The 26,578-nt window shown below is 43.6% G+C and overlaps 1 protein-coding gene across 4 annotated transcripts in view; it reads left to right on the top strand.

The window, feature by feature from the left end:
- Positions 1 to 1,268: 1,268 nt before the first annotated feature.
- The window catches only part of LHCGR (luteinizing hormone/choriogonadotropin receptor), a 57,078-nt gene continuing 31,768 nt past the window's right edge, over positions 1,269 to 26,578 (top strand). For 2 of the 4 annotated variants that reach the window (XM_072768294.1, XM_072768291.1), the window contains exons 1-4: positions 1,270 to 5,382; positions 20,685 to 20,756; positions 23,125 to 23,199; positions 26,164 to 26,238. In XM_072768294.1, the coding sequence (XP_072624395.1) occupies positions 5,330 to 5,382; positions 20,685 to 20,756; positions 23,125 to 23,199; positions 26,164 to 26,238 (275 nt within the window). In that variant the 5' untranslated portion in view covers positions 1,270 to 5,329. Of the gene's footprint in view, positions 5,383 to 20,684; positions 20,757 to 23,124; positions 23,200 to 26,163; positions 26,239 to 26,578 lie in introns of all 4 variants that reach the window. The other 2 variants (XM_072768292.1, XM_072768293.1) reach the window with 2 other exon arrangements.

The raw sequence follows: 26,578 nt of genomic DNA, 5'->3' as shown, positions 1-26,578 counted from the left end.
AAATAGCTATACTATAAGGAAAAAAGTGGTGATGAGCAAGAAAAACACAGAGAGGGGTATGCCTGGTTAAAAGAAAAAAAAGGTTTTTTTAATTTATTCATGAGAGACACAGAAAGAGAAAGAGAGGCAGAGACACAGGCAGAGGGAGAAGCAGGCTCCATACAGGGAGCCCAACGTGGGACTCGATCTCGGGTCTCCAGGATCACACCTTGGGCCAAAGGCAGGTGACAAACCGCTGAGCCACCCGGGCTGCCCTAAATAAATAAAATATTTAAAAAAGAACAGAGAGAGAGAGAGAGAGAGAGAGAGAGAGAGAAACTGCTTGGGAAGTTGCGAGGACAGAGATTACTTGTGCAGAGGGAGTTGGTGGGGGAGAAGGAGAAAGGGTTTGGGGCTGGGAACCCGGGAGAGGAAGCGCATCTGGGCGGGACAGAGGATCCCTGGAGGTGACACATCTCCCTCCGCTTCACGCTCGGTGACAGCAGAGCCTGGTGAGAGGTCAGAGCCCCCTGCCCGCGTCCGAGGCGCTCTCAGTGCCCACGTTCTCCTGACCTTGTGCCGAGGGCAGGCCGGCCAGGGGGAGGCCAGAGGGGGGTGACGAAGGGGTCGCCGCCGCCAGGGCGGGGTGGGGGGGACCAAGGGGCGGGGAGCGGGCGCGCGGGGCCGGCCGGGGCCCCCGCGCAGCCGCCAGAGCCCGCGCTCAGCTCGCCAGCCATGGGGCCGCGGGGGCCGGCGCTGCTGCCGGTGCTGCTGCCGGTGCTGCTGCCGGTGCTGCTGCTGCTGCTGCTGCCGCCGCGGGCGCGCCCAGGGCCGCCCTGCCCGGAGCCCTGCCGCTGCCCGCCCGCCGGCGCCCTGCGCTGCCCCGGGCCGCGGGCCGGCCTCGCCCGACTGTGAGTACGCGGCGCCCCGCCCGGACCCGCCCGACCTCCTGCCCGCGCCGTCGGCTCCCGCTCCTCGGCCCCCTTGGCCGGGAAGCTTGCAGAGAAAGGCTGCGCCCGAGCAAACTCCGCCACCTCTTAAAGTGCCGAGAAGGCGAGGCTTGCGGAGGTCTCTGCCTCACCTGCTGGCCTGGCCTCGGGGCCTCCCCTGCTGGCGCACCCTGCAGCCCCCGGCCGCCCCAGGCCCGCGATTTCGCCCTCCCAGCCCACCCCCGGCTGGGGCTCCCGCAAGAAGCCACAGGGGAGGCCTGCTCCCTGCCGCTCTGGAAGGGGCCCCAGGGCCCGGTGTGATGCCTCCCAATCAGCAGCCGTCCCCGCTAGACCAGCCCGAAGCCGTCTTTGGCCCTGGCGCCGGCCAGGCTGGTGCAGGTTACTGTGTCCTCTGGCCCCCTGCGCTCCTCCGGGCGTGGGGTGGCGGGCCCTGTGGTAAGAAGGGGGTGACCTAGTCATCAGCCGGGATTGCTGCCCGGCAGCCTCGCCCAACGCGTGCATTCGCGCCGCTGCTCTCTCTACCCCTTCCCGGATGCACTCGCATTTCAATCTGGTTGTCTGATCAAGGTGTGCCTTGTGTCACGCCTCCCACACACCACCCAGGCCTCCCGTTTACAAAAGTGATTAGAAGAATTGCATACATCAGCAAGCAGGTGGAAGAAGCTGTTTACTGAAGTGATGGGGTAAAGAGAAGAAGAGGGGCCTGTAGTGCTAGCAGATCAGAGTGTCACCTGGTGTCCTTTCTTCGATTTAGAAAAAGGTACCACACGATGGGGGCCCTGGGTGGCTCAGTCGAGCATCTGCCAGGTCATGATCTCAGGGTCCTGGGATGGAGCCCCCATCCTGCTCCCCTGTTGGGGCGGTGTTGTTTCTCCCTCTCGCTCTGCCCTTACCTTCTGCTTGTTTCGGATCTCTTTCTCTCTCTCCCTCAAGTGAATAAATAAAATCTTTAACAAAAGAAAAGAAAAGAAAAAAAGAAAAAGGTACCACACGTTATATGATTCTATTTTTATGTCCAGATTGAAAGGAGATTAGTAGCTGCCAGGTAGGGGTAAAGGCCCAGGGACTGTTATGGCTGTGGCTTCTAGGGGTAACAAAAATTACTTAAAATTAGATTGTGGTGATGACTGCACAACTCCATAGACATACTAGAAACCATTGCACTGTACACTTTTTAAAAAAGATTTTATTTACTCACGAGAGACACACAGAGAGAGAGAAAGGGAGGCAGAGACACAGAGGGAGAAGTAGGCTCCATGTAGGGAGCCTGACGTGGGACTTGATCCCGGGGCCCCAAGATCACGCCCTGGGCTGAAGGCAGTGCTAAACTGCTGAGCCACCCGGGCTGCCCACACTGTACACTTTAAATGGGTGAATATGGTATATGAATTATAGCTCAATAAAGTTATTAAAAGAAAAAAGGAAAGAAGAGTGCTATAAAAATATCCAAAAGGCACTAGCCTGGTGGAACTCTGGGTTATATTCTAACCATTGGCAGCAATAGAATTCCATTCTTGGGGAGGAAAGAGGCAACTCCCCACCATTTCCTTGGGTCCCAGGAGCCTGCCAGGAGCCCACTTCCTAGAGGGAACTCCTCCTCCCTCCTGAGGGGCTAAGCCTCTCCTCTGAAAAAGTTAGTAGCCTTCATTGGGCACCTGAGTGGCTCAGTGGGTTAAGCATCTCACTCTTGATTTCCACCCAAGTCATGATTCAGGGTCAGGAGATCCAGCCCAGCACTAGGCTCTAGGACTGGGTGTATTGCCTGCTAAAGAGTCTCTCTCTCCCTCTCTCTCTGCCCCTATCCCCTCTCCTGTCAGAGTGCTCTCATAAATAAATAAATAAACCAAAAATAAATAAAGTTACTGGCCTTCAGGGAGTGTTTGCAGTTGAGAGATACAGTTTAAAGGTTGAGGGGTTTATATTAATTAGTTTCCATTAATTATCTTGTCAGCTCAATTCCCTGAAGCTGAGGACCATGCTGATGGAATTGGTTTCAATCAATCAACAAATTCATGGAACTTGCCTTTCGAGTCCTAGCCCTTGTCCTTCTGTGACAAACCTCCTATTCTTGCTCTTAGGAATGATTGTGCCACTAACAGCCTTTCTCACACCCAGCACTTTTATACAGGCTTCCGGAAACTGAGACCCAAAGAGATGGAATAACTTGACCAAGGTCTCCTTTTGTTATTGAGTAGCAAAGACCATTAAATGTGTTTTTATATTTGCTTATCTTTGTGAGAAAATTACCCTTTCCTAAATACACACACACATTCCCGGCTCCTTTCAGTTTCAGCTTTTCACCTAGCTCTCTCAACAATTCCTATTGCCACACCACACCATGTTGGCCTCAGAAGAGTACCTCTTCCCTGGAGAAAGCTGAAGTGAAAAGATCAAAACAAAACAGTTCTCCCACTGCCCCATAACACAGTTTAGAGGAGCCTAGAACCCCTCAAAAAAGATTGTACAGGCTGACTAGGTTTGTGGGTAGAGGCGAGAGGCAAGCACAGTATGAGCACCACTAGTATGCTGAAGCTGGCTCATCCCACTCCCAAAGAGGAGCAAGCTGTCCAGGCTCACCCTTTGTCGTCCCTGTCAGTTTCTGGAGAATCCTCAACTTCCTCCCTTCACATACACTATCTTGGTATCCACACTAAGCACATCTTCTAGACATTCAGACACCCTAGGTTAGCAAGCATGCTACCCCACACAAGGCCAGGCTTTCTGGGGATCAGATAATTGAGATGTGACCTCCTCCTTTAGGTGGGAACCCTATGGGCACGATAAGGTGACCTCAACATCCATCCATATGCCAAGGGAAATATATAAGAAGGGATAGGAGGGTAGTTACTTTAAGGAAATTTACTCAGTGTGGTTCTAGACCAGCAGCATTAGCATCACCTGGGAAAAGTTAGCAATGCACACTCGAGCCCCACCCCCAATCTACTGAATCAGAAACTCTGAGGATGCGGTGCAAAGCTGGTGTTTTAACAAGCTCCCCAAGTGGTTCTAATGCATGCTAAAGTTTGAGAACCAAGATCTTATACTTTCCATAAAGAATACAGTCTTGTGGAAAGTAAGAGTATGTTTTCAACTTCCTATGCCATATACTTTTCTTCCTCGTGCACCCCTCCACACACACACATATACAAAATACCTATTTATTGCAAAAGGCAGCTGTGATCAAAATAAAGGCCCAAACTCTGATGCATATTGAAAATATATAGGATTGAGAAAAGGTTTTGTTCGGTTTTGCCTTCAAAGAGGAACAAGATGGGAGGGGCGGGGGGGTGCCTGGATGGCGCAGTGGGTTAAGTGTCTACCTTTGGCTCAGGTCATGATCCTGGGGTCCTGGGATGAGTCCCGCATCACATCCCACTCCCTGCTCAGCAGTGAGTCTGCTTCTCCCTCTCCCTCTGCCCCTCCCCACCCTGCTCATGCTCTCACTCATTCTCTCAAATAAATAAATAAAACCTTAAAAAAAAAAAAAAAAAAAGAGGAATAAGGGAAGGAATCCCTGGAGGACAGCCTGAAGATAGGAGGGATGGCGGAGAAGATATTTGATGGAGAAAGATCTCTGTGCTGATGGGAGAAAAGTGGCAGTCTCAGATCATAGGGGGAGAGTTAGGCTTAGAAAGAGAGGTACTTCTGAGTCCTGGGGGATGGATAAAGGTATAACTTCACATTGAGATGAAATACAGGAAAAGTGAACAGCTTCCTACTGAAATCCTCTTTTCTTGACGATGAATGAATGAAATGGTAAACAGTAATTACAAGATAGGGAAAAAATGTTATGAATAACAAATTATCAGGAGTTTGTAAAAAAGAAAGCTGAAATTAGGAAATAAGGCAGTCCAGAAGAAGAGAGATGTGGTCTTAAACATCATGCACAGGATCTGACTCTGCAGAAAGAGGTGGAGCACTCTCATTTTTGGGGGGTCAGAGGAGGCAAGTATTGCACAACATTTGAGAATTCACCATCAGCCTCTCAGTAGATGCTAGTTTGTATTTTAATCTTCCAGGCCTTGGAAGTCTGTCCTGTAAGACTTCCATCTCAAGTCCACTATTTGATTTAAAAAGGGGGAAAAAAGGAACATGGATTATAATTGTTTGTTATTGACAAGCCCACTGTTTGCAATTTTTGAAAATGGCACTATTCAATCATTCATATCTTTCTACCTCTTCCATGTTTTATTAAAAACTTAGGTATTTAAAATCTAAAATGTGATATAAAAAGTAGCCTCCTGCATGTTCATTCATTTTCATTGGGGAAGGGGGAAGTAAAAGAAGAAAACTGATTTAAAACATTTCCTTCTCCTTTTCTTATTAGTTCCAGACAACTGGAAGAAGAGAGAAAAAAATATTCTCACCTTGCCCATGGATATATAAAGATCTTTGTCTCTATGACAACAGAAAGGTTGATCTTCTTGATATGGAAACAGCTTCTGAAAAATCTGTTAGTAAGAAAATGCTAATAATAATAATGGCAATTTATTTTTTGCATGTCGTGCCTACTGAACAGTTTAAACTTTAAACTTTATTATAAGACACAATCCAGAGACTTTGGAAGGATAAAACGTGCTGTATCTATCAATCCAATGTTACAGGAAGATGTTATTCTCCTGACATCTTTCCTGACTGTCTTTCTTCTTTTCATTGTACCTTCAGTGGAAATCATAGTCCAGAACGGTGTTCAATGCTATAGAGGGATGTACGGGTGGAGGGCATGGTCCCAGTCCTTAGGGGGCCCACAGTCTAGATAGAAACACATGCAAGAGACCACTGTGGGCAGGGAGAGAGGCAACAAGGGTCTAGGAATTCAGAGAACAGAGCAAGTACTATGGACTGGAAACTCCAAGGGAAGGCTTCACAGGTGAAGGGGTATAAGGCTGAACCTTGAAGGACAGAAAGGAAGAAGAGTCCTGGTGGGAGAACCACAGGTTCAAGTAGATTTAGATTCTTTGCTGGGAAGCAGAGAATAAAGTTGGATAGGTTTGAACTTTTTAGGCCTCTCCTAGGCTCTTTGGGGAATTTTTTAAAGGAAAATATAAAATCATTAGAAATATCTGCTTACATTACCCAGAGGATTTGTGCACAAAGAAAAAAAAATCCCAATACATAGTGCTTTACTAATAAATTCTCAGAGTCCTTCTTGGACAACTGATTACAAAAGCATTAAGTAAAAATCATGATTTGGAGTCACTTCCCCATGAAGCTTTCCCCAGTGCCTCCTCCCTCCCAGACATGCATCCTTTGATACCCTGTACTTACCTGTATTTTTGCACATACCCTGCCATAATGTAACCATTTATTCAAAATAAGCCTCTTCTGCTAGAACAGGGTTTCCCAACCTCCGTGCAATCGACATTTGAGGCCAAATGATCATCTGTCATAGAGGGCTATTTTGTACACTACAGGATATTTAGCAGCATCTCCAGCCTCCACCCACTAGATGCCAGTAGCACTCCCTTCCCAAATTATGACAACCAAATATGTCTCTAGACATTTGCCAAATGCTCCATGGGGGGCAAAATCCACACCCACCTTTGGTTTTGAATCATTGTGCTAAAGTAAGAACCACAACCACTTGAAGAGAGATCCTATTCAACGTAGGAATCCCAGAATTTCATGAGTATTGTGATTAAAGGATTTATTGAATTACTATGATTATCAAATGGAATAGATAGCTGAATAGGAACAATGAACTAACGCCAAAAAAAAAAAATGTGTATTAGTTAACATGTACTGCATCTAAATGCCATTTTAAAAATCTCTGTCCTGGGGATCCCTGGGTGGCTCAGCGGTTTAGCACCTGCCTTTGGCCCAGGGCGTGATCCTGGAGTTCCAGGATCGAGTCCTGGGATCAAGTCCTGCATCAGGCTACCTGCATGGAGCCTGCTTCTCCCTCTGCCTGTGTCTCTGCCTCTCTCTCTCTCTCTCTCTCTGTGTGTCTCTCTCTGTCTCTCATTGATGAATAAATAAAAATCTTTTTTAAAAAATCGGATGAGCACTGGGTGTTATGCTATATGTTGGCAAATTGAACTCCAATAAAAAAAAATAAAGAAATAAAAAAATAAAACTCTGTCCTACAGGATGGGGAAGCCAGGAGCTATGGGTAGTGGAGAGAGTTCTTTGTTATGTCAGATCTTGCAGACACCCAGTCTGTCTTTGAACGGGTATAGTATCAGCTTCAAAGAAGCAAGACTGGAAGCTTACCTATAGTATATCCCATCCAAATTGATTTATTTTTTGTTATTTATTTTAATTCACTTATTAGAGAAAAACCAATCCTCAGCCCAGGATCCATTAAAACAAACCAAAACAACCACTGAGGAGCCTGGATTGAGACCAGCGGGTTCCCAGTTATGTTATGTAACTGTTATAGGATATGGAGAAACCTACCAAGTTCTTGCAAGTACAACAGGTTGGCCCTGCCCTCAGCTTTCCTACAGATGGGACTGACAAAACAAAAAACAAAAACCCAGAATTCATAAAGCTCATTTCCTACCTCCCAGCACCACTGCCCCCACACACCCAACAAAAGCAAAGGCCGAAGGTAGAGGTTGATCTTGAACCTCAATTCTGACTCAAGTCTCTCAGCGGCACCTTAAAGGCAATTCTTTTTTTTTTTTTTTAAAGATTTTATTTATTTATTCATGAAAGACTGAGAGATAGAGAGAGCCAGAAACAAAGGCAGAGGGAGAAGCAGGCTCCATGCACCGGGAGCCCGATGTGGGACTCGATCCCGGGTCTCCAGGATCGCGCCCTGGGCCAAAGGCAGGCGCCAAACCGCTGCGCCACCCAGGGATCCCCTTAAAGGCAATTCTTAACCTGGCTGTACCTATAAACAGACTCCGGGGGGAAGCTTTGCAAGGACCAGATTTTATTAATTTAAAGATCATCCTTTTGGGGGCAGTGAATGATGGCCCCTAGCAGGACTCTTAAGCAAGCAACAGAGTTCCCAAAATCTCAGTGGAAGTGTAGAACCAAAAAGGTTCACACACCAATTCCTTTGGCATTGGACCCAGCTCCCCCCACCTCACAGAGCAACAATTCCTTGGGTTTGTTTTCCTGCCTTATTCTTTTTTATTTCCAAAGCAGTAAGTCAGATTAATTCAGGGCTCCAGTTCTGCTCCTTCGCCCCCTCTATCTTCCTCCCAAGCCTCTCAGTTTGGCTTCTCTTCATGTCTTGAAATGAGACGCAAAAGCTTTTCTTCCAAAATGTAATCTGTCAGAGTGGCTGCACCAGACGGTGTCTTGGCTGCGTGTAACTATAATCTTACACATGGAATTTTAAAGTCAGGTGAGTCATGGTGGTGGAGGGAGACCCTGCTGCTCACTTCCAGGCCCAAGGGGGCTGGCTCCATAGAAACATATGAATTCTGTTCTGGCACCATTCCTTGGCATGCAAAAAATCATATTTAATGCAGATTTTAGCAAATTTCTCACCAGCTATTTTTTTAAGAGGAAAATTAAAATAATCCCACCCACCCAGCAGGTGGGCTCCCTGACTTGGTGGGCAGCTTCTAGCAGCTTCTCTTCATGGTCCTCATTTCCTCCTAGCTTCTGCCTCACAGGGAGATGACACCCTCCCCCCCCCACCCCACAACCAGCAAACCATTCACAGCTGCCCTCTGTGTGGTCCTGAACCACAGCTCTTTAATGCCACCTGAGCCAAATTCAGAAAAGTCCAATTTCTAAGCAAAATAACTTTCAGAATGAAGGGGTTTCGGATTTTTTTTCCCCTGCAGCTGTGACATTTGTCCTTGACTCTGACGAAATGAGGTGACTCCTGGGTTCCTAATTCTACCTCAGGAGCAGCAGCAGCAGCATTTCTGAGCCTGCAGGGGTAGGGCTGCTCGGGTATGACAAGGTAGTGTCCAACACAGCCCTCCAATTATCTGAATTGATCAACAGGACAAAAACAGGGCAGACCTGAGTTCTAGCACAAGGTCTCCTTGCCCTAATTTGCACTGTGGGTTCGGGCTAGTGAGAAAACCTCTGTGCTGTCTGTAAAAGGGGCGTGATGGTTCCTGCCCCTGAGCGGGGCTGACTGTGGTGAAGATAAACGAGCCAGCAGAGCCAAAAGTACTGGGAAATAAAGGCTCCACGTAACTACAAAGCATGATGGTAACAATCTGATGATACAGAGAAGAGTACAAACCCACAGCTGGTGTATGTGGTTGAGCAGAAAATACCTATCATCCCAGGGGCAAGCCTGATGGAATAGTTTTGTTCCTGTGAGGTGTTAATTAGAGAAAATGACCCACTAGGTCTTCTCAAACCTGGAAGGTGAATAAGTTAGAATCCCAAAATAGCAGCACTCATTATTGCCCGGAGTCTGATATGCTAGTCTTTTCAGCCCAGGCTGAGCTGCCTTTCAAACATGCCACCTAACACCTGATTCTGGACTGCCTACTGTTGTTCCACTGGATTAGTCCCTGTATCCAGCTAGAGCATCAGAGCCTCTTCTGGGTCCTTTCAATCCTCCATTCCCCATCCCAAACCTCAGGCTGACACATAGAAGACCTTCAGGGCAGTCCTGTTGACCATTTGGGAACTACATACTGAAACGTACAGGACAATGTACAGAACCCGTAGCCACTCCCCCTGTGCTCCAAGAGCGTCTAGTCTTCAGCTATAGGACAGAAAGGTCTAGTTCTCAGATGACTGGAGAGAAATGTAGAAGGTGATAAAAGTCAGCGGAAGGTTATAAACCAAGGCTCTTAGGAGTTCAGGAAAAGGGGCCATCCCTTCTGGTCTGAATAATGAAGAAACCTCAGTGGAGGCGTCACGTGAGCTGTAGTTCTTTGAGCCTCCGTCTCTCTGGGGCAGCCAGTGTGGTTATCCCAAAAGTTCAGTCCTGCTCTGACACCAGCTTAGAAAGGCCACTGGGGAATTACTACTGAGAGCCTTCTGCTCTCTCACTGACCACCAGCAAATACCTTGTATTATGGATCCTCCGTGGAGCAAAGGATTACTTCCCCCAGGAAAGACCAGGGGGGCTCTGATTAAGGCTTTTCTTATTTGTGGGCACCAGAAATCAACTCGGGCAAATTTAATCATAAGAGGTTAACTTGATAGAAGAATAAGGAGGTAGGTAGATGGATGTGGGCAAGATCCAGAGAGAATTTGGCATTTTAGCAGCAAGAGGTCACTCACCATTTCTCTAGATTCCTCCCTTGCAATGAGTCAGCTCCATAGATCCTGTCTATTAGAAGTTGGAAATTCCTCCAAGAGAGAATCTGACTGCCTCAGCCCGCACCCCCTAGGCAAGAGCAGAGGAGCACAGTCAACGAGATACTTCACCCAGACACAACCAGCAATGAGATGCTTCTGAAGAAGCATACAGCCACACAAATTGGTGTCCACCAGAGCCAGGGAGTTAGTGAAAAGTGAAGGCACACATGCTAGTAATTTTAGGCACTTCATCCAGCCTCGGATTAATTAAAAGTACGTGGTATATCAGTTGCAACCAGCTTTTACAGACTTACTTAAGAAAAAAAAAAAAGTTTTTAAGTGCCTGGAACAGGAGCTTGTAATGAAAGAGTTTCCTGAAGCATATCTGCAGTGTCACTGTCCTGACAACATAATATTCTCTGCTTCTAAAAAACACTTTTGAAAAATGATTACAGATGATACAGACATTCCCTGGGGAGAATTCAACATGTAGTTTTATTTACCAGAGTTATTCTTGTCATGTTATATTATTGCTATTCAGTTTAGGGGGTAAAGATTGGGTTCTTTTGCTTTGTGTCTTTAGAAAACTTTAAATGGGTTTTGAGTAAGGGCTTAAATGTGTTTACCATTTTCCTCTGAGGCTTTATATTTTTTAATTTAGTTGTTGCACAAATGACTTGGAAAATCCATTATCCAGGGAATCTTCTTGAAAATTTTGGTTCACAGTTTAATTCATAAGCTCCTCACAGCTTCTTAGGTGCTCTATAGAGTTTGTCTTGGAGGAGAATCACCCAAATAGCGCTTCCCAATGGGAGGGCTCCAACTGACTGAACTTTTTAAAACCAGTGAGTAAATGAGAGCTCTGAAGAGTGGCTCTCTAGGGTTGCAACATTTAATGGAAGGTTGTTCTTTATCATTTTTTAAAAAGGGCTATCAGGTGACACCTGTAAGAGGTAACTGAGCCCAAAAGAAAGGTACCTACCGAGTAGGAGTATTTACCCTCCCCCTCAGTTGTCGCATAATCAGCAGAGAGTTGAGTCAGGAACAAGTCACAGATATTTTATAGATTAAAGCATGACCCACGACAAACAGAAAAGTCCATTCCAAGGTACTGAACTCACCAGCCCCCCACCCCCCATTAATCCCCTACCCTTGACAAGGAAGTTAAAGTTGTCTCTTGAAGTAGCTGGGGTATCTGTGAATCCTCCACAGTAAACAGCTATGAATTATGAGTATTTACTGTGCTCTTATCTTGTGTTAGATGCTGTATTAGTATTATATAAACCTTTCCTATTTAATCTCAGAAATCTCTGTGGTAGTTCATATAATCATTATTTTATTAATGTGCAGTGAAGCTGGGATTTGAACACAGGCATTCTGACTCTCCACTGCCCCATGATGCTGCTTCCAGAGCGAAAGCATGTGCAGTTGGTGATGAAGGCATAGTCTTGAGAGTACATAACACCTAAGAGAGACCTCTAACCAAGAGTAGAAGCTAACCAGCAGAGAAGGGTGAATGTGCCAGCTAGTGGAGACAGTGGGAATGAAGGCAGAAAAGGGTGAAGTGAGTTCAGGAAATACAATAGCCTGATTTGTCCAGGGTGGCACAGTCCAGCAAAAATGTAGTATCAGTCACGTGTGTAATCTTCACTTTCTAATAGCCATATTTAAAAAGCTTTTAAAAAGTGAAACCAAAAAAAAAACCAAAATAAAACAAAAAAAAGAGAAATCAATTTCAGTGAAATATTTCATTTAATCCAAGTGTACAAAATATTATCATTTCAACATGTAACCAGTATAAAACTTTTTCACAAGATACTTTATATTCCTTTTTCGTGCTGAGTCTCGACATCCGGTGTGTTTGATACACTTTACAGTGGATCTTGATTCAGACTGGCGTGTCTCAAGTGCTCAGTGGCCATGTGTGGCTGGCGGCTGCCTGATTGGACAGCACAAATGTAGTGTATGGGTTATATAAGAGGAATAGTGGGTGACAGGACCAGCAAATAAAGTTTGAGCTTTTATTTGGAGGGCCTGAATGCGGGGCTGAGACATGTGTCAGTAGTAGGCAGGCTAAGGGGAGGCACAGAAGATAATTGAGCATAATAGTAACAAGGTGGAAGTTATCTGGAAGATTAATCTAGATCTGTTAGGGGAAACCCAGGGTGGGATGAGGGGAAACCAATTCAAAGACCAGTCAAGGGTGGAGAAAAGAACGCCCAAAAAATTTGGCAGTGGGAAAATAATAAAAGGGGTGGAAGCAAGAGACCATTGTGAAGGTCGAGTCACCAGGGAATGGGTGTTCAATGGTGGAACAGAGGAAACATTCATACAGGGTACCTGGTAAATTCTCAAATAATAGTACAGGGGGAAAAAATGAGTAGTTATTCTTGCTGAGGAGGATAGGGGAAAGAAAGACAACCCACTCTGGTAGGCTTATGGAGGAAGAGGAATTTGAGCAGCATCTTTGAAGTTTAAGACTGAGCACAAGCCCTCCTGAAGCTGTCAGAGCCTAGGTTTTCACCAGAGAACCAGAGGACTGTGTAGCAGAGTGTATCAACAAAACCCCCAAAGGAACAGCACTGATGTGCTTTGATTAGTGAAGGACACAGCACTGGACCAGGAACGAAGTGAACTGTGTTCTAGTCTAGATCTGCCCCTGAATTGCCACATGGTTTCGGGGAAATCATTTCACTTTCCTAGCTGAAGATTCCTTGTCTATAAAGTAAGGGGTTGGACCAAATCACTTGCAAGTAGCCCTTTTCTCTGATCCCTTGAGTCAAATACAGTAAGTATTTAAAAGAGTATCAATTAAAAAAAAAAAGAGTAGTCAATCAAAACAATCTGGATGTATTTTTAAGGAGGTTTCCAAGTTTTCTTTTTTTTTTAAAAAAAAAAAAAAGATGTTATTTATTTATTCATGAGAGACAGAGAGGAAGAGACATAGGTAGTGGGAGAAGCAGGCTCCTCTCAGGGAGCCTGATGCGGGAATCTATCCCCAGACCCAAGATCATGCCCTGAGCCAAAGGCAGACATTCAACTGCTGAGCCACCCAGGCATCCTGCATTCCAAATTTTCTGATGTAAAACTTAACAAATTGCATGTCCATATACATTGACTTCATATTTCAGGTAACATTGACATCTCAGCTCCCTGTAGGTAAATGCTACAAAGACAAGAGGCCAATAAATGAAGACATACCCAGTAATGAAGTTACTAAGTAGACCAACACATTTGAAAACACACTGATTTAAAACCATCTGGAAAGGGGGAAGCCATTTTTATTTCATTCCAAGATGAAAGCAAGTTTATTATAATTACTGAGCAGCTTTGAAAAGAACACAGAAATTCTTCAGTCTCTGTTGAATTTAGATCAAGGTCTTATGCAATAAATACAAAAATATTAACGTTCTTTTAAATAAAGTAATGCTTCCCCCTCCCATTTCAATGAGGTCATTAGGCAAAAAGGCTTTGAGTCTCTCTGATTTCTGTCTTTTTTCCTCCCTCTGATTTTGTAGCATTTTAAAATTCAGAGCGTATAGGTCTAGCAATAAACTAATTGTCTGTGAAAGATGGATGGATGTTTGCAGCTTTCTTAAATCGATAATATAGATGGCTTTTCTAAATAATTAGAGGGAAGTGAATAAAAATATTTCATTTCTGCTGTGCTGGGCAGAAGGACAGGTAAAGGCTCGACAAGATACCTAGGATTTCACCCAGTCTTTGGGGACTCTAGATTGGTACAAAACTTTTTACCTGGCTCTCATCTTCCTCTGGCCCTGCTCAGCCCATGTGCTTCAGAAAGTGGTCCTGCCCTGGAAACCCTTATGCAATCCAAGCTCTTAAAGACCAAGGAGAGGTGGGGAACCTACAGTTGTAACTGACTTCATGCAATACCTGTCTTTAAAAGAAGACAGCGTGTCAAGTGGAACTGTATTTTCCATTCACCTAGGGAGTTTGCTATTTAAAGGAACCTTCCTAAAAAATAAATAAAAATTAAAAAAAAATAAATAAAGGAAACTTCCATGGTATCCTTTTGTAGAACAAAGAACCTTTGATAATGCAAATGTATCTCAATTGTTAGGTTTTTATAAGCAGGGATTTCTAAATCCTGGATTTCACAGGGGGGATACAGCCCTCTTGACTCTGAAATTCTCCAGCTAACATTATTTGAAGGTTCATTAACAAGTGAGCTGGAGAAACTGACCCCTTCTAAAGTCATCTGTATTATTAAACTCTGAAAAAAAAATATGAGGGGTTCAAGCCCACTCGAGTATTCAGGAGACAGTAGGAACAATTATGGAGGACCCGATAATATGGCATCATCCTCTTTAAGGTGATTGAGTGTATGTAAATGCTATTTGCTTATCTGCAAATTATCTCCTGGTAATGAGTTCTAACACACAGTGCACTGGTGTCTTGGCAGTTGGAGTTGGCTGGGAAGGGGAGTAAATCTGGGGTCCAGATGAAAGAGTGGATGGGAAGGAGCTCTAAAGGTGGGATAGCCCTTCTTACTAGTCCCACCTTGAGGCAAAGGGGCCAGGCCTTCACCCTGTCATTGGATGCATGCTGCCCAGGACAGAAGATGTGATCTTGGGTAAGGTGACAATCTTAGGCTGAGGGTAATTCCAGGAGAACAACTATTTAGGAGCTTCAGCAGACCTGTCTCCTGGCCTTTGGAGGAACGAGTGCCTCAGTCCTGAAGGGTGAGCTTGGTAGCCCATCACAGCATCCTCTATGGGAACTAACCCAGTTGTACTGGGTAGCTCCAGCGAAGAGTCTCCATCTGTGCCACTGGCCCAGTTTGAAAGCCAGAACCCACCAGTGAGAGATACTAGGTTGAACCTAACCAGAGAGCAAGTAGGCACTATTTCAGATCAGTTGTGTTTTTTAAGAAGCAGAGACACAGGAATCAGGATCTAGTGACTGAGAAGCCAGTAAAAAAGTCAGTTACAGCTATAGGTTCCCCACCTCTCCTTGGTCTTTAAGAGCTTGGATTGCATAAGGGTTTCCAGGGCAGGACCGCTTTCTGAAGCACATGGGCTGAGCAGGGCCAGAGGGAGATGGGAGCCAGGGAAAAAGCTCCACTCCTAGATGGACTCTGAGGAGACCAGGCAGGCTACAGGATAAGGAATCAAGGCAGAAACAACCACCAACATGGCGTCGGGGGAAGCAAGTATAATTCAAGACACTGCAGGTGTACTTCTGCCTTCCAAATATTGTTAGGTTTAATGTAGACAATGCAGAAAGACACAGGACTCCACCAGAGTCATGACCAATCACAGGATCCCAGAACTAGAGTGAGTGCTTAGTTCCAATCCTAAAGGGGCAAAGGATGGTGCTACATCAACTTTAACACCTACCTAGAAAGGCTGGGGACTTGGGGACGGGATTCACAAATAAATGGAGTTTTCATACTTGATGAAACTAAGGCAGACTGTCATTCTGTCTAAGTATTTGTTTCAATATCTGTGACACAGACACTTGAGCACAATGAGATTTGGCCATAATCCAGGTGTCACCTGTGTTGTACCATGCATTCATTTAAAAACCAAAGTGTCAAATGGTAAAGAAAGAGTGGGAAGGGAAGGGAAGGGGAGGGGAGGGGAGGAGAGGGGAGGGGAGGGGAGGGGAGGGAAGGGAAGGGAAGGGAAGGGAAGGGAAGGGAAGGGAAGGGAAGGGAAGGGAAGGGAAGGGAAGGGAAGGGAAGGGAAGGGAAAGAGCTATGAAACATAATAAAAATAAGTAGCTGAAGTGTCCCCTACCATGGACTTCCTTACTCATCTCACTATTTAGGAGGCAGAGAGAACTCTCCACGCTGCGAGTTCAACCTCAAGTTTGCCCAGTAGCCTGGCTCTTTATCACTCTCTGAGCTGCATAGTTTGGGTCTGTCATGCTTTTTGTCTGAGACAAAATAGGCTCTGCCCCTCTTTTATTGGTCTTTGCTTTATGCATAGCTTTCATTTCCTCTTTTGACCCTGGACAGCGGAGTCGCTGAACCGTCCTTGCCCTTGGTCTTCTGTCCTCAGCTCTCTTTGGCTGCTGCTCTATAGCAAATGATATTGCCTAGGCTTTTCCACAAGTTTCTGAAGTTCACAAAATTCTTGGAATACACAGAGGCCTAACTTCAAGAGAAGAAGAAAAGAAGGAAGGGAAAAGGAAAGCAGGGGAGCACTCTATACATCAAAACAAAACTTTTATTCTTTTTCATCTCTCAGATATAGAGGGCTAAGTTGATCACATTTCTTCATCCAAGCAACATCATCGCTGGTCCATTCAAAGTCACTCTGCTTTTAGTTATTTATTTTATCCCCTTCTCTCACTTCTTTTCAATTTGCCATAGGCAACCATCCTAATAGGTGCTCAGGTGTTTTCTTTTAAAATATCTAATGTTTTGGGACACCTGGGTGGCTCAGTGGTTGGGTGCCTGCCTTCGGCTCAGGTCATGATCCCAGAATCTGGGATGGAGTCCCGCATCGGGCTCCCTGCGAGGAGCCTGCTTCTCCCTCTGCCTGTGTCTCTGACACTCTCTCTCTGTGTCTCTAATGAATAAATAAATCTTTTTTAAAAATCTAATGTTTTGTGCACATGTAATTTTAATTCTGCAAGTAGAATTTTATATTATTAATTTCTTACTTGTTGCTCTGAGCACCATGATTCTAAGATCCACATAGGCTGCTCTGTGTGCCTTTAGACTCTTGCTTCTAGCTGCTTACCTATTAGTTAGATATATACTGTCCACACTATGATTCTCTCACTCAGTAATGGACACTTGGTTTGTATCCAACCCCCTGATGCCACAATGCTGTGAAGAAAATCCTTATAAAGGTTCCCTTAGGTATCAATGTCAGAATTTCTCTGGGATGTACACAGGAGTAGAATTACAGGGTTATTATGGAGACAGTCGTTCATGTTGCTACAAGTTTTGGCCTCATACAAGCACCCATCAGCAGGTCACCCAGGTCACTCAGTTAAGCATCTGCCTTTGGCTCAGGTCATGATCCCAGGGTCCTCGGATAGAGCCCTGCATTGGACTCCCTACTCGTTGGGGAGTCTGCGTCTCCCTTTCTCACTGCCTGCTGCTCCCCCTGCTTGGGGTCTCTCTCTCTTTGCCAAATAAATAAATAAAACCTCAAAAAAAAAAAAAAGCATACACCAGAGCAGGGAGCACCTTCAAAGCTTCAAAGGGAGTATATTCTAATGGTTATTGGCAAATCATGGGCTAAATGAACAATTGTTTAAATACAGGAGACAGACACATGAATGCTTAGAAACTGCTGCCCATTAAAGATGAATCAGGAATGAAGACATGACATCTCTAAAATAAAAAAGTAAGTCAGCGGGTAAAGTAGGTTTGGATTCAGAAAACTACATTCTGCACCCACTTCATGAGAATACATCTAGTGTCAAAAACTCGGTACCCCTGCCTCACCCACCTGTCTCCCCATTCTCCAGCTCACAGGCTCTTCTTGCCCCAGCCACATCCACAAAGCTACCTGCTGTTTGCTAAGTTCCTTTATGGTAGGAACTTTATTTTTATTCTCATTACTGCTGCCTTTTCTGATCTGCAGCATCAACATCAACTGCAAAATTTCATCTTGCACTAGGGCTGTTCTGTAGTCATTGGGGACAGCCAGTGCATGATCTACAGCCTCTCTCACTTCTGTCCAACCTTTGCTCCTCATCCCTCATCCCTACATCAATCAAAAAGCTCAGGCAACCTCCCTGGTCCAACCTGAACCAAACTGCTCTCCTGGGAGCAACACTATGCTCCCTTTTGGAGGAGGAGGCTGCTTGCTGAGAGGCTCCAGCTTCTGGGGTCCATTTGCATGAATAAACAGCTCTGAAGAGTTCATTTTAAGCTTTTATGTAAACACTCTCCAAAATATGTTCTGCACTGCATTATCCCCAGCAATAAAGATTCTGGAATCAGAATTTGGCTGTCAGTTTTATTGATGTTGCATGGGGTACAGTAGAATACAGCTTTCTCTTCTGGAAATTTATTGACTTGGCAGTGCAGAGAGCAATAAAACTGTGTTTTTAATCAGTAAGCCAAGCGGACATGATTCCAGAAGAAATATAGGAAGCAAACATGCCACCGTAAGAATATTTCTCCCCCCACTGTCCCTGTTCTTCTTGGATGCCCTGTTAAATAAGTTCAGGTATTGAACAATGTGCTTGGTGGGACTATCTGCAGAAATAAGATCAGAGGACCAAGTTTGGATAACTTCCCCTAGGTTGTACCATCTCTAAGAGACTGTTGAGTAAAAGCATTTTCCTGAAATGAAATTTCTTTGCATTAGCCCCTAGAGAGGAACGGTTGGTAAGCTGCTTTGCAGGAGAAATTGCCAGAGTATAGCATTTCTCCTTTCAAGAGAAACAAGGTTACAAAGCCTCTGCCTCCACCTTGCTCACTGAGAAAGACTAGGTTACCTGGAGATAGATGGATAGATAGATAGATAGATAGATAGATAGATAGATAGATAGATAGATAGATAATAGATAGATAGAAAAACAGACCTGAAGGAAATGAAATCACTCTAAGAGATATCTGCATCTCCTGTTCATTCTAGTAGCATTCATAACGGCCAAAATATAGAAACAACTAAAGGGTCCTTCAACTGATTAATGGATTTTTAAAATGTAGTAAATACACCCACATACACATGCATGCACATACACGCAGACGAATATTTTTCAGCCATAAAAAAGAAGGAAATCCTGCCATCTGTGACAGCATAGATGAACCTGGAGGGCATCATGCCAAGTGAAATGAGCCAGACAGAGAAAGACAAATACTGTATAGTATCAGTTATATGTGGAATCTAAAATCTAAATAAATAAATAAATAAATGAAACACACCCAATTTCCTAGAAACAGAGGAGAGAATCATGGTTGCCAGGGGCTGAGGGGAGGAGAAAATGAGGAACTATAGATCAAAGGGCACAAATTTTGAGTTATAAGACTATGTTCTTATGATCTAATGAAAGCAGATTTTAAATGTACTCACACACACCCCCGGCCCAAAAAAAGCAATTAACTAGGGAGATGACAGATGTGTTAATTTTCTTAATCTTGGTAATGATGCCATAATGTGTGTGTATATCAAATCCCCACACTGTACACTTTAAATACATACAATTATAATTGTTAGTTATTCCTCAATAAAATCTGGGGTGGGGGAGAAAGAGACTAGGTTAGGAATCAAATACTTTGGTCCAATATAGAACAGTAAAAAGAGTATTTGGGCTCAGTGTGCTTGGTCATGTTGCTTTGTTTAGGCTACGTACGGAATCTCTCTGTGATCTAGTTCTTCTGCTATCAAAGGGAAACACCCACCTCACACCATTGTTGAGTGGATAAAATAAGGTTGTGTGCTCAATTCACATAGCACCTTACACCAGTAGCAAGTCCCTTCCGAGACCATAAGACATCTCTCTGATTCAAATAGACCCCGATGCAGAAGGTGTGCTTTCCAGGCAATTAAGACAGTCTGCTTATAGACACACGAAAAGCAAGGCAGCATCTTCCACCTCTACTTTCATATTCCTGATACTCACTTTCTTCCTGAAGTGTCCTTGTCCATGCTCCTCCTCTCTGCCAGTGCTTGGTCCAAAACCCTGCACCATTGTAGATGCTTCATAAATGTTGGTTGAACATTCATCCCTGCTTTGCAGATGCTTTCTTCTGAGTTAACTTAACCCCAGTTTCCTTTAGCACGTGTACATCATCCCGTTCTGCTTTTGCTATTGCTGAGTAACTGCTCTTTTCTCAAATTTTACATAATGCCTAACTTTTATCTCAATTCAAGAACATTTAGATTGTTCCTCTAAATATAGGTGAGTGCCTGAAGGAAATGTTCTGTAGATGTTCCCCCAAAATGGCATGAGATGCCCATGTGATTGAGCCATAGCAGCCACGTGATCTGGTTGGGCTCATACTGAAATTGGCTGTCTGGGGAAGATGGTATAGATCAAAATAAGAACATGTTCTTAGTGAATCTTCCCTTCTCCCACCAGCCTGGTTTCCAACTGTATTTTCACCAATCACTTCTCCACTTTACCCAAGACAGTTTCTTTTCCATCTTCCCAACCAGGCCTATGGGGCCACCTAGAACTATTTATCAACTATTTACTTGGTACCAAGCTCTGTTCTTTACATTACTTACCCTGATTAGCTAGCATAACAACCTGTAAAGCAGAAATTATTATTCCAATTTTACAGATCTGGAAACAGAAATAGAGGGCTTAAATAACATCCTCAGGATCACCTGGCCAGTGAGAGAGTGGGGATTTGGACCTAGGTGTATCTGATCCCAAAGTTCGGGATCTTACTTACAAAATAACATACTCTTTGACATAGACCAAGAGTGAGTCATGGCACATCACTTTATTGATATAACTTAGAATTCTCCATCTGAATCCAATCGTTGGAACTCTGTAGTCACACATGCATGCGCGCGCACACACACACACATGCACACACATTCACACACACACACACACATTTTATTCATGAACTTAAAAGATGCCCAGTCTTAAATATTAAACTCGTGGCTTTCCTTTCTTCTTTTCTAGATCACTCACCTATCTCCCTATCAAACTAGTCCCATCTCAAGCTTTCAGAGGACTTAATGAGGTCGTAAAAATGTAAGTAAGATACTGCATATCAAAAGACATTCATAATTGGAATAATAAAATTTTTGCAAGAGAAAACATAATTGAAAAGGGATAATTTTTCTAGGAGAGAAAGTTTGTTAAAGAAACCTCAGTATTTTTATCTTCATAATACAAATAATATCTAGAGACTTTTGAAGAAAAGTATGATTTTCAAGAGTCATTAAATTCCAGATAATTAACCTTGCTTCAATGAACTGAATGCATTTTGATAAGTGACAATAAACTTCTCAAGTAGAAAAGAAAATAGATTCCAATCATAAAACTTCTGCTTCTGCTAGAGCACTATTCCCTTGTGTCACATTTTTAGATAACACCTACATAAAAGAAAATGTGTTGGAGGTTTATTGTGTATCAGAAGATAATCTTTATATCTAAAATATAATAAGTGTATGACAAAAACAGAGTTTTTATAGTTGTATTGGTTAAAGGCCTTTATCAAAAGTGTAAAGCAACCTGATAATACAGGGTGATTTCACATTTGTGTCAGATGTAACTTTAATCCATTCTCCCTGGGTCTCAGCCTCTAGGGCATAAGACACCAGACATGAAAGAACTTTCTCAGGAGTCCAGTATTCTAGCATCCTTCTTAAGGTTAGTCCACATGAAAGGACCTCAAAGGTCATTTAGTTCCTAGAGAGCGTCTCTGATCTTAACAATCCACTGGGCTTTCCAAGCCAATTTCCATCTCTAAAGATGCTGCATCATCAATCCTAGCTCCTTGGGGAATCTCTGACTGCTAGATAGGGTATCAGCAAGCAATGAGGATATTAAAAATAATTCCCCAAGAATTACAGAAATGTCAGTTTCTTGAACCTAACCCTATTCTTCTGCTTTCAAATTTAAATGTTGAGTTTTGATAACTTTTAATGCATTAGACCTCCTCATGAGAAAAACAGCCACAGCTAAAGAAACAAACAATTAGATACAAATAAAATGAATCAGTTCAGGAATAATCCATTACTGTATTGTTCATAAAAGACATTACCTGCCTTAGGCTCAGTCTTTCTATGGGCTAAAGCTCTCAAGTCTGAAAGCTTCAGTAAATGTTAACCTTAGAAACATTCAAATGTACAATTTGTGAATATGAGACTTTTTTCTTAGCTGGCAGCAAGTGTTAGCTTATGTTGGGATTTTAGGGTAACATTGACATTATTTGCATGCCTGGGATGATATATGGCAAAGCTGGTTCCTTTACGTTTGTGTCTTAAAAAAAAAAAAATCCATGCAGGGGTGGCCTCGGTGACTCAGTTGGTTGGGCATCAGCTCTTGGTTTCAGCCAAGGTTGGGATCTCAGGGGCATGAGATGGAGCCCCATGTCAGGCTCTTTGCTCAGCGTAGTCTGCTTGGGATTCTCTGCCTCTCCCTCTGCACCTCTCCCTGTTCACTCTCTTTCTTTCTATAAAATAAATAAACATGTAAAATCTTTTTTAAAAACTCCATTCATTCATTCATACTCTATGTACCAGGCAATATGAAGTCACCAAAGATTCAGAAGTGAACAGGACATACTGCTTGCCCTCAATTTGCTAAAAGAGAAAAATAGTTAAAGATATAGACAATTAGGGGCAGCCCAGGTGGCTCAGTGATTTAGTACCACCGCCTTCAGCCCAGGGCGTGATCCTGGAGACCTGGGATGGAGTCCCATGTCAGGCTCCCTGCATGGAGCCTGCTTCTCCCTCTGCCTGTGTCTCTGCCTCTCTCTCCTTGTGTCTCTCATGGATAAATAAATAAAATCTTTATTAAAAAAAAAAGAAAAGAAAAGAAATCAACAGTTATAACCCAGAAAGGGCACTAGGTGCAGAAGTTGACCATCTTGCAATTGCCTCAGAGCCGGATTTTGGGAAAAGGAAAGAGTTATGAAACGACAAATGCAACCCAATTTAAAACCTCACTGGAATGATGGAGTTGAGAATTCAGACATCTGGATCCTGGTCGTGAACCTTCCCATAAACACTTTTGCCTCTCTTCTGAAGAATCTCAATTTCCAAAGCTGCAATACAAGAGAATCTGACTAGATTTTCTCAAAAGACCTGTCCACTTGTAACAATCTGTGACTCCAAGTCATAGATAAACAAGAAAAAAACCTGTCACACAAAGAGGGGTTACTGAAACCTGCATTTCAACTTCACCTGGGTTATAGATGCCCATCAATGCTCCTAAAGGGAGATGGTAGCACTTTATGATGTGAGGACAACATAAGGCATCCCTGTTCTTTTTTAAAAAGACACCCTAGAGCCTCCAGTTGTTGAGTCACACACACAGCTGATTGTGATGCATGCATGGTCATTTCTTTCACGTTTCTTTTTTTTTTCTCTCTCTCTCTCTCTCTCTCCCCTAGTGAAATCTCTCAGAGTGATTCACTGGAAAAGATAGAAGCTAATGCCTTTGACAACCTCCTCAATTTGTCTGAAATGTAAGCATCAGCTAACAGATAGTTTATTGCTGTACACTATTACCCTCGCTGGCTGGAGCCCACTCAGTATTTGTATTCAAGCATCCACTGCTAGGAATCCAAGAGGAAAAGACTATAGCAATTACTAGGTCTGGGCAGGCACTAATTTCTCTCACTGCAGTGCCCTGAAGGTTGCCATGGTGACAACTGCTTCTCCCTGGGAGCTGTATAAACTCTGAAACATCACAACACAAAGTTGGAAATTAAAATTGACATTGTGGAGTCCTGCCAAGTAGCTCTTACCTTATGGAAGGGAGGGTATGAGGTATCTGGGATAGTGAGAAAATTTGAAAAAGAGCTTAAAGATCATGAATTAGTTTATTGGGGACTGTTTGGGCATCTTCATTTATTTAGTAAATGATTCTTGGAAGCCTACCATGTAAAGCCCTGTGTTGGACATGTGTATGCTGTTTGTTATTGTTATTGTGATGTTTTAGAATTGATTCTTAAAAACAGTTTTTCCCAAATTATCATTTTCCTCAAATTTACAAAAAAAAAAAGATGGGTGAACACTGGCTCAATTCAGTTTTCAGATGATGAACCCATGACCCAAAGAGGTTAACTGACTTGTCTGATGTCACACAGCAAGTCAGTGCTGGAATTGGGGCTAGAAACTGAGTCATGTGACTCTCAAACCAGGCTTCTTACTGCTGCCTCATTTGGCTCAACCCTGAGCTTCTAAAAATTTCACCTTTTGAAAGTTAAGGGAAGGGGAAGGAAGTTAGCAACAAACATTTTCCATGCACTAGTGCTTGGCATTCCCCCCACTCCCACTCCAGGTTGTGTTTATCCTCACAGCTTCCCTGAAAAGTGTGTTAATTACTCCTTTTGTTCTGGGGAAGGAATGGAGGCTTAGAAAAGTCAGTAACTTGACCTGTGTGGCACTGTAGAGAATGGCAGGGCTGTGATTCCACCCTGGCCTGTCTTTCTTCAACGCTTGGGCATTCCCCACCACACCACAAGGCCTCCGTATGAATGGTCCAATTAGCAATTATCTAAAGAGAATAACTGATTGATAAGTATGTGAGAGGTACCTGCCACATGTCCAACCAAGGGTCCAGTGCTGCTAGAATACAGAGGAGATAAAATATAAATCCTCCCCAGGAGATGACAGTATAGTCAGGAAGATAAGACTACTTCACCAGCTGATTATGGGAAAATCCAAAATAATGGGTATTCAAATGCAGATTTATAGTCTGGACTTGGCTGTGAAGTAGAATTTTGGGGGTGGGAGGGTGGGAAGGAAAGTGGAAGGGAGAGGAGTAGGGAGAGGAGGTCATCACTATTACAGATGACAGTGCTGTCCCAGACCTAGAAATCTGCCCAAGTGATAATGAAACACAGCTTATACTGGGAACCACCAGAACAGCTTAAGATAAATAAATTGCTCATGGTGCAACAGAAAGAAAAACAAAATGCTCTAAGGGAAAGTTTATGGACTTTTCCAAAGGAAGGCCCTGAGACTAGGATGTTAGCCCCATGAGGCTTTCTTTGTTAATAGCTGTATCCCCAATACTTACAAGTGTAGGTGCTTACTACATGTTTGCTGAGTGAGGGAATGTATGGATGAGTAGTTTCAGGTGAGACCCCAAAAGCTCTTTAAGAGATAAAATTTCCTTCCATCCTACCTATATAATGCCTTATATGGTCCATGATTGCTTCACTAAGTTGTTATAAAAATAATTACAACAAATCACTCACCTCTAAAGAATCAAAAGGACATAAAAGATGGAAATAGGCACAAACATTAGGTAACCATAGTAAGGGGGAAGGAACACCAGACTCAGGGTCAGAAAAATGGAGTTTACTTCCAAGTTGTGCTACTTCTCAACTGTGTGACTAGAGATAAATCATTCAACATCCTGATTTCATCAACTATTATAATTGTTAACTTTGGTTTAAGCTTTACTGTGAACCAGAAACACAGATTGACTTCTCAAAAACTACCCTATGAGGAAACTGAGCTTTAAGTGATGTATCCAAGGTCACACAATTAGTAAAACCAGGATGTAAAACCAAACTGACTCCAGAGCCCCTCTAACTAGCCAATACACTATATTTTCTCTGTAGAACAAGAGTAATTATCATTTCTTCAGGTGGTTGTGGCAGGGGGTAAGAAAGTCAAAGGCATTTACTGGCCTTTTATTGAATCCAAAGTAGACACACAACTGTGGCCATTTCTCAAAGTGTCAGAGTCACTGGAAAAATAAGGATAAGGCCAATCACACCACTGTAAAGTTAGTTATAGCTGTACTTTAATACTTTACAAAGCCCTGCCTCTGACATTATCTCTACCTATTCTATTACTCACTACATACCAACCTATGAGGTAGGAAGAGTGCATATTATTACTATAATTTTATAGAAGGGCACACTAGCCCATGGAAGTTAGGAGGCTGGGCATCATCACATAACGAATTACCTATACAATGGGCATAAATCTCCCCCAAATCCAAGCCCCTGTACTAATCCAAAGAATGAGTGCCCATATGGATAATTGATCAGTGGGCTGCCAGCCCAGTATGAAGAAGACCAGTTTGCCTATAAAGGAGAGTAGCCAATTTGCTCATCTGACTTGAGACTGGAATCTCCCATCACCCCCAGTGTGTAGGCTCCATGGTGGGGCAGGATCTTCTTGGCCAGGAATTCTGGAAGTTGGTGCTACCTCACTAAGTTGGGGTGGAACAGACTCCCAGCTATGTTTACACCTGCCTCAACAAGAGGTTGAGAACAGAGCTTCCTGGCAAGAGCCAGCTGGCTCTCACCTTGCAGTTTTCATCTCCAGGCTCTCAGGAGATCCTCTCAAGCACATCAAAGTCACTTGATTTTTGTTGATGCCATTTTCAGCCAGCATCCTCTGGTGACCATGGTCTGGTGCATTCCAAACAATATACATTTCTTAAACTGCTCCTTCTCTCTTTACAGACTCATCCAGAACACCAAAAACCTGGTGTACATCGAGCCTGGAGCATTTAGAAATCTCCCCCGGTTAAAATACCTGTAAGGATTTCTCCTTTTTGAGTAACTGAGGAGGGACATTGGGTATCTGATGAAAATCAAAATAATTAAAAGATTGGGAAGAATTTTTTAACTATATACTTAGCATTATTTGCACGTCTGTCTTCAGCCTTCTGATTAAAATTTAATCAGCATTTCTTGTCAGCCACCAGGCTGGGTGCTTTCAGAATCCATGTAAGTGGCTCCCAACATTTTCACTCTCCAAAAAACACAAGAGAAGAGTATTATCTCCTTTGCAATGATTTTCAAAACTGATCGTGGGAATGGGGAGGAGAGGCCATGACACTTTAAAAAGGGTAAATCGGAATCTCTTCGGTAAGGT

Source organism: Canis lupus, chromosome 11 (genome assembly GCF_048164855.1).
Source record: "Canis lupus baileyi chromosome 11, mCanLup2.hap1, whole genome shotgun sequence".
Classification (NCBI taxonomy): Eukaryota; Metazoa; Chordata; class Mammalia; order Carnivora; family Canidae; genus Canis; species Canis lupus.
The sequence above is the reverse complement of the archived record's forward strand: the minus strand, read 5'-3'. Positions and strand labels throughout refer to the sequence as shown.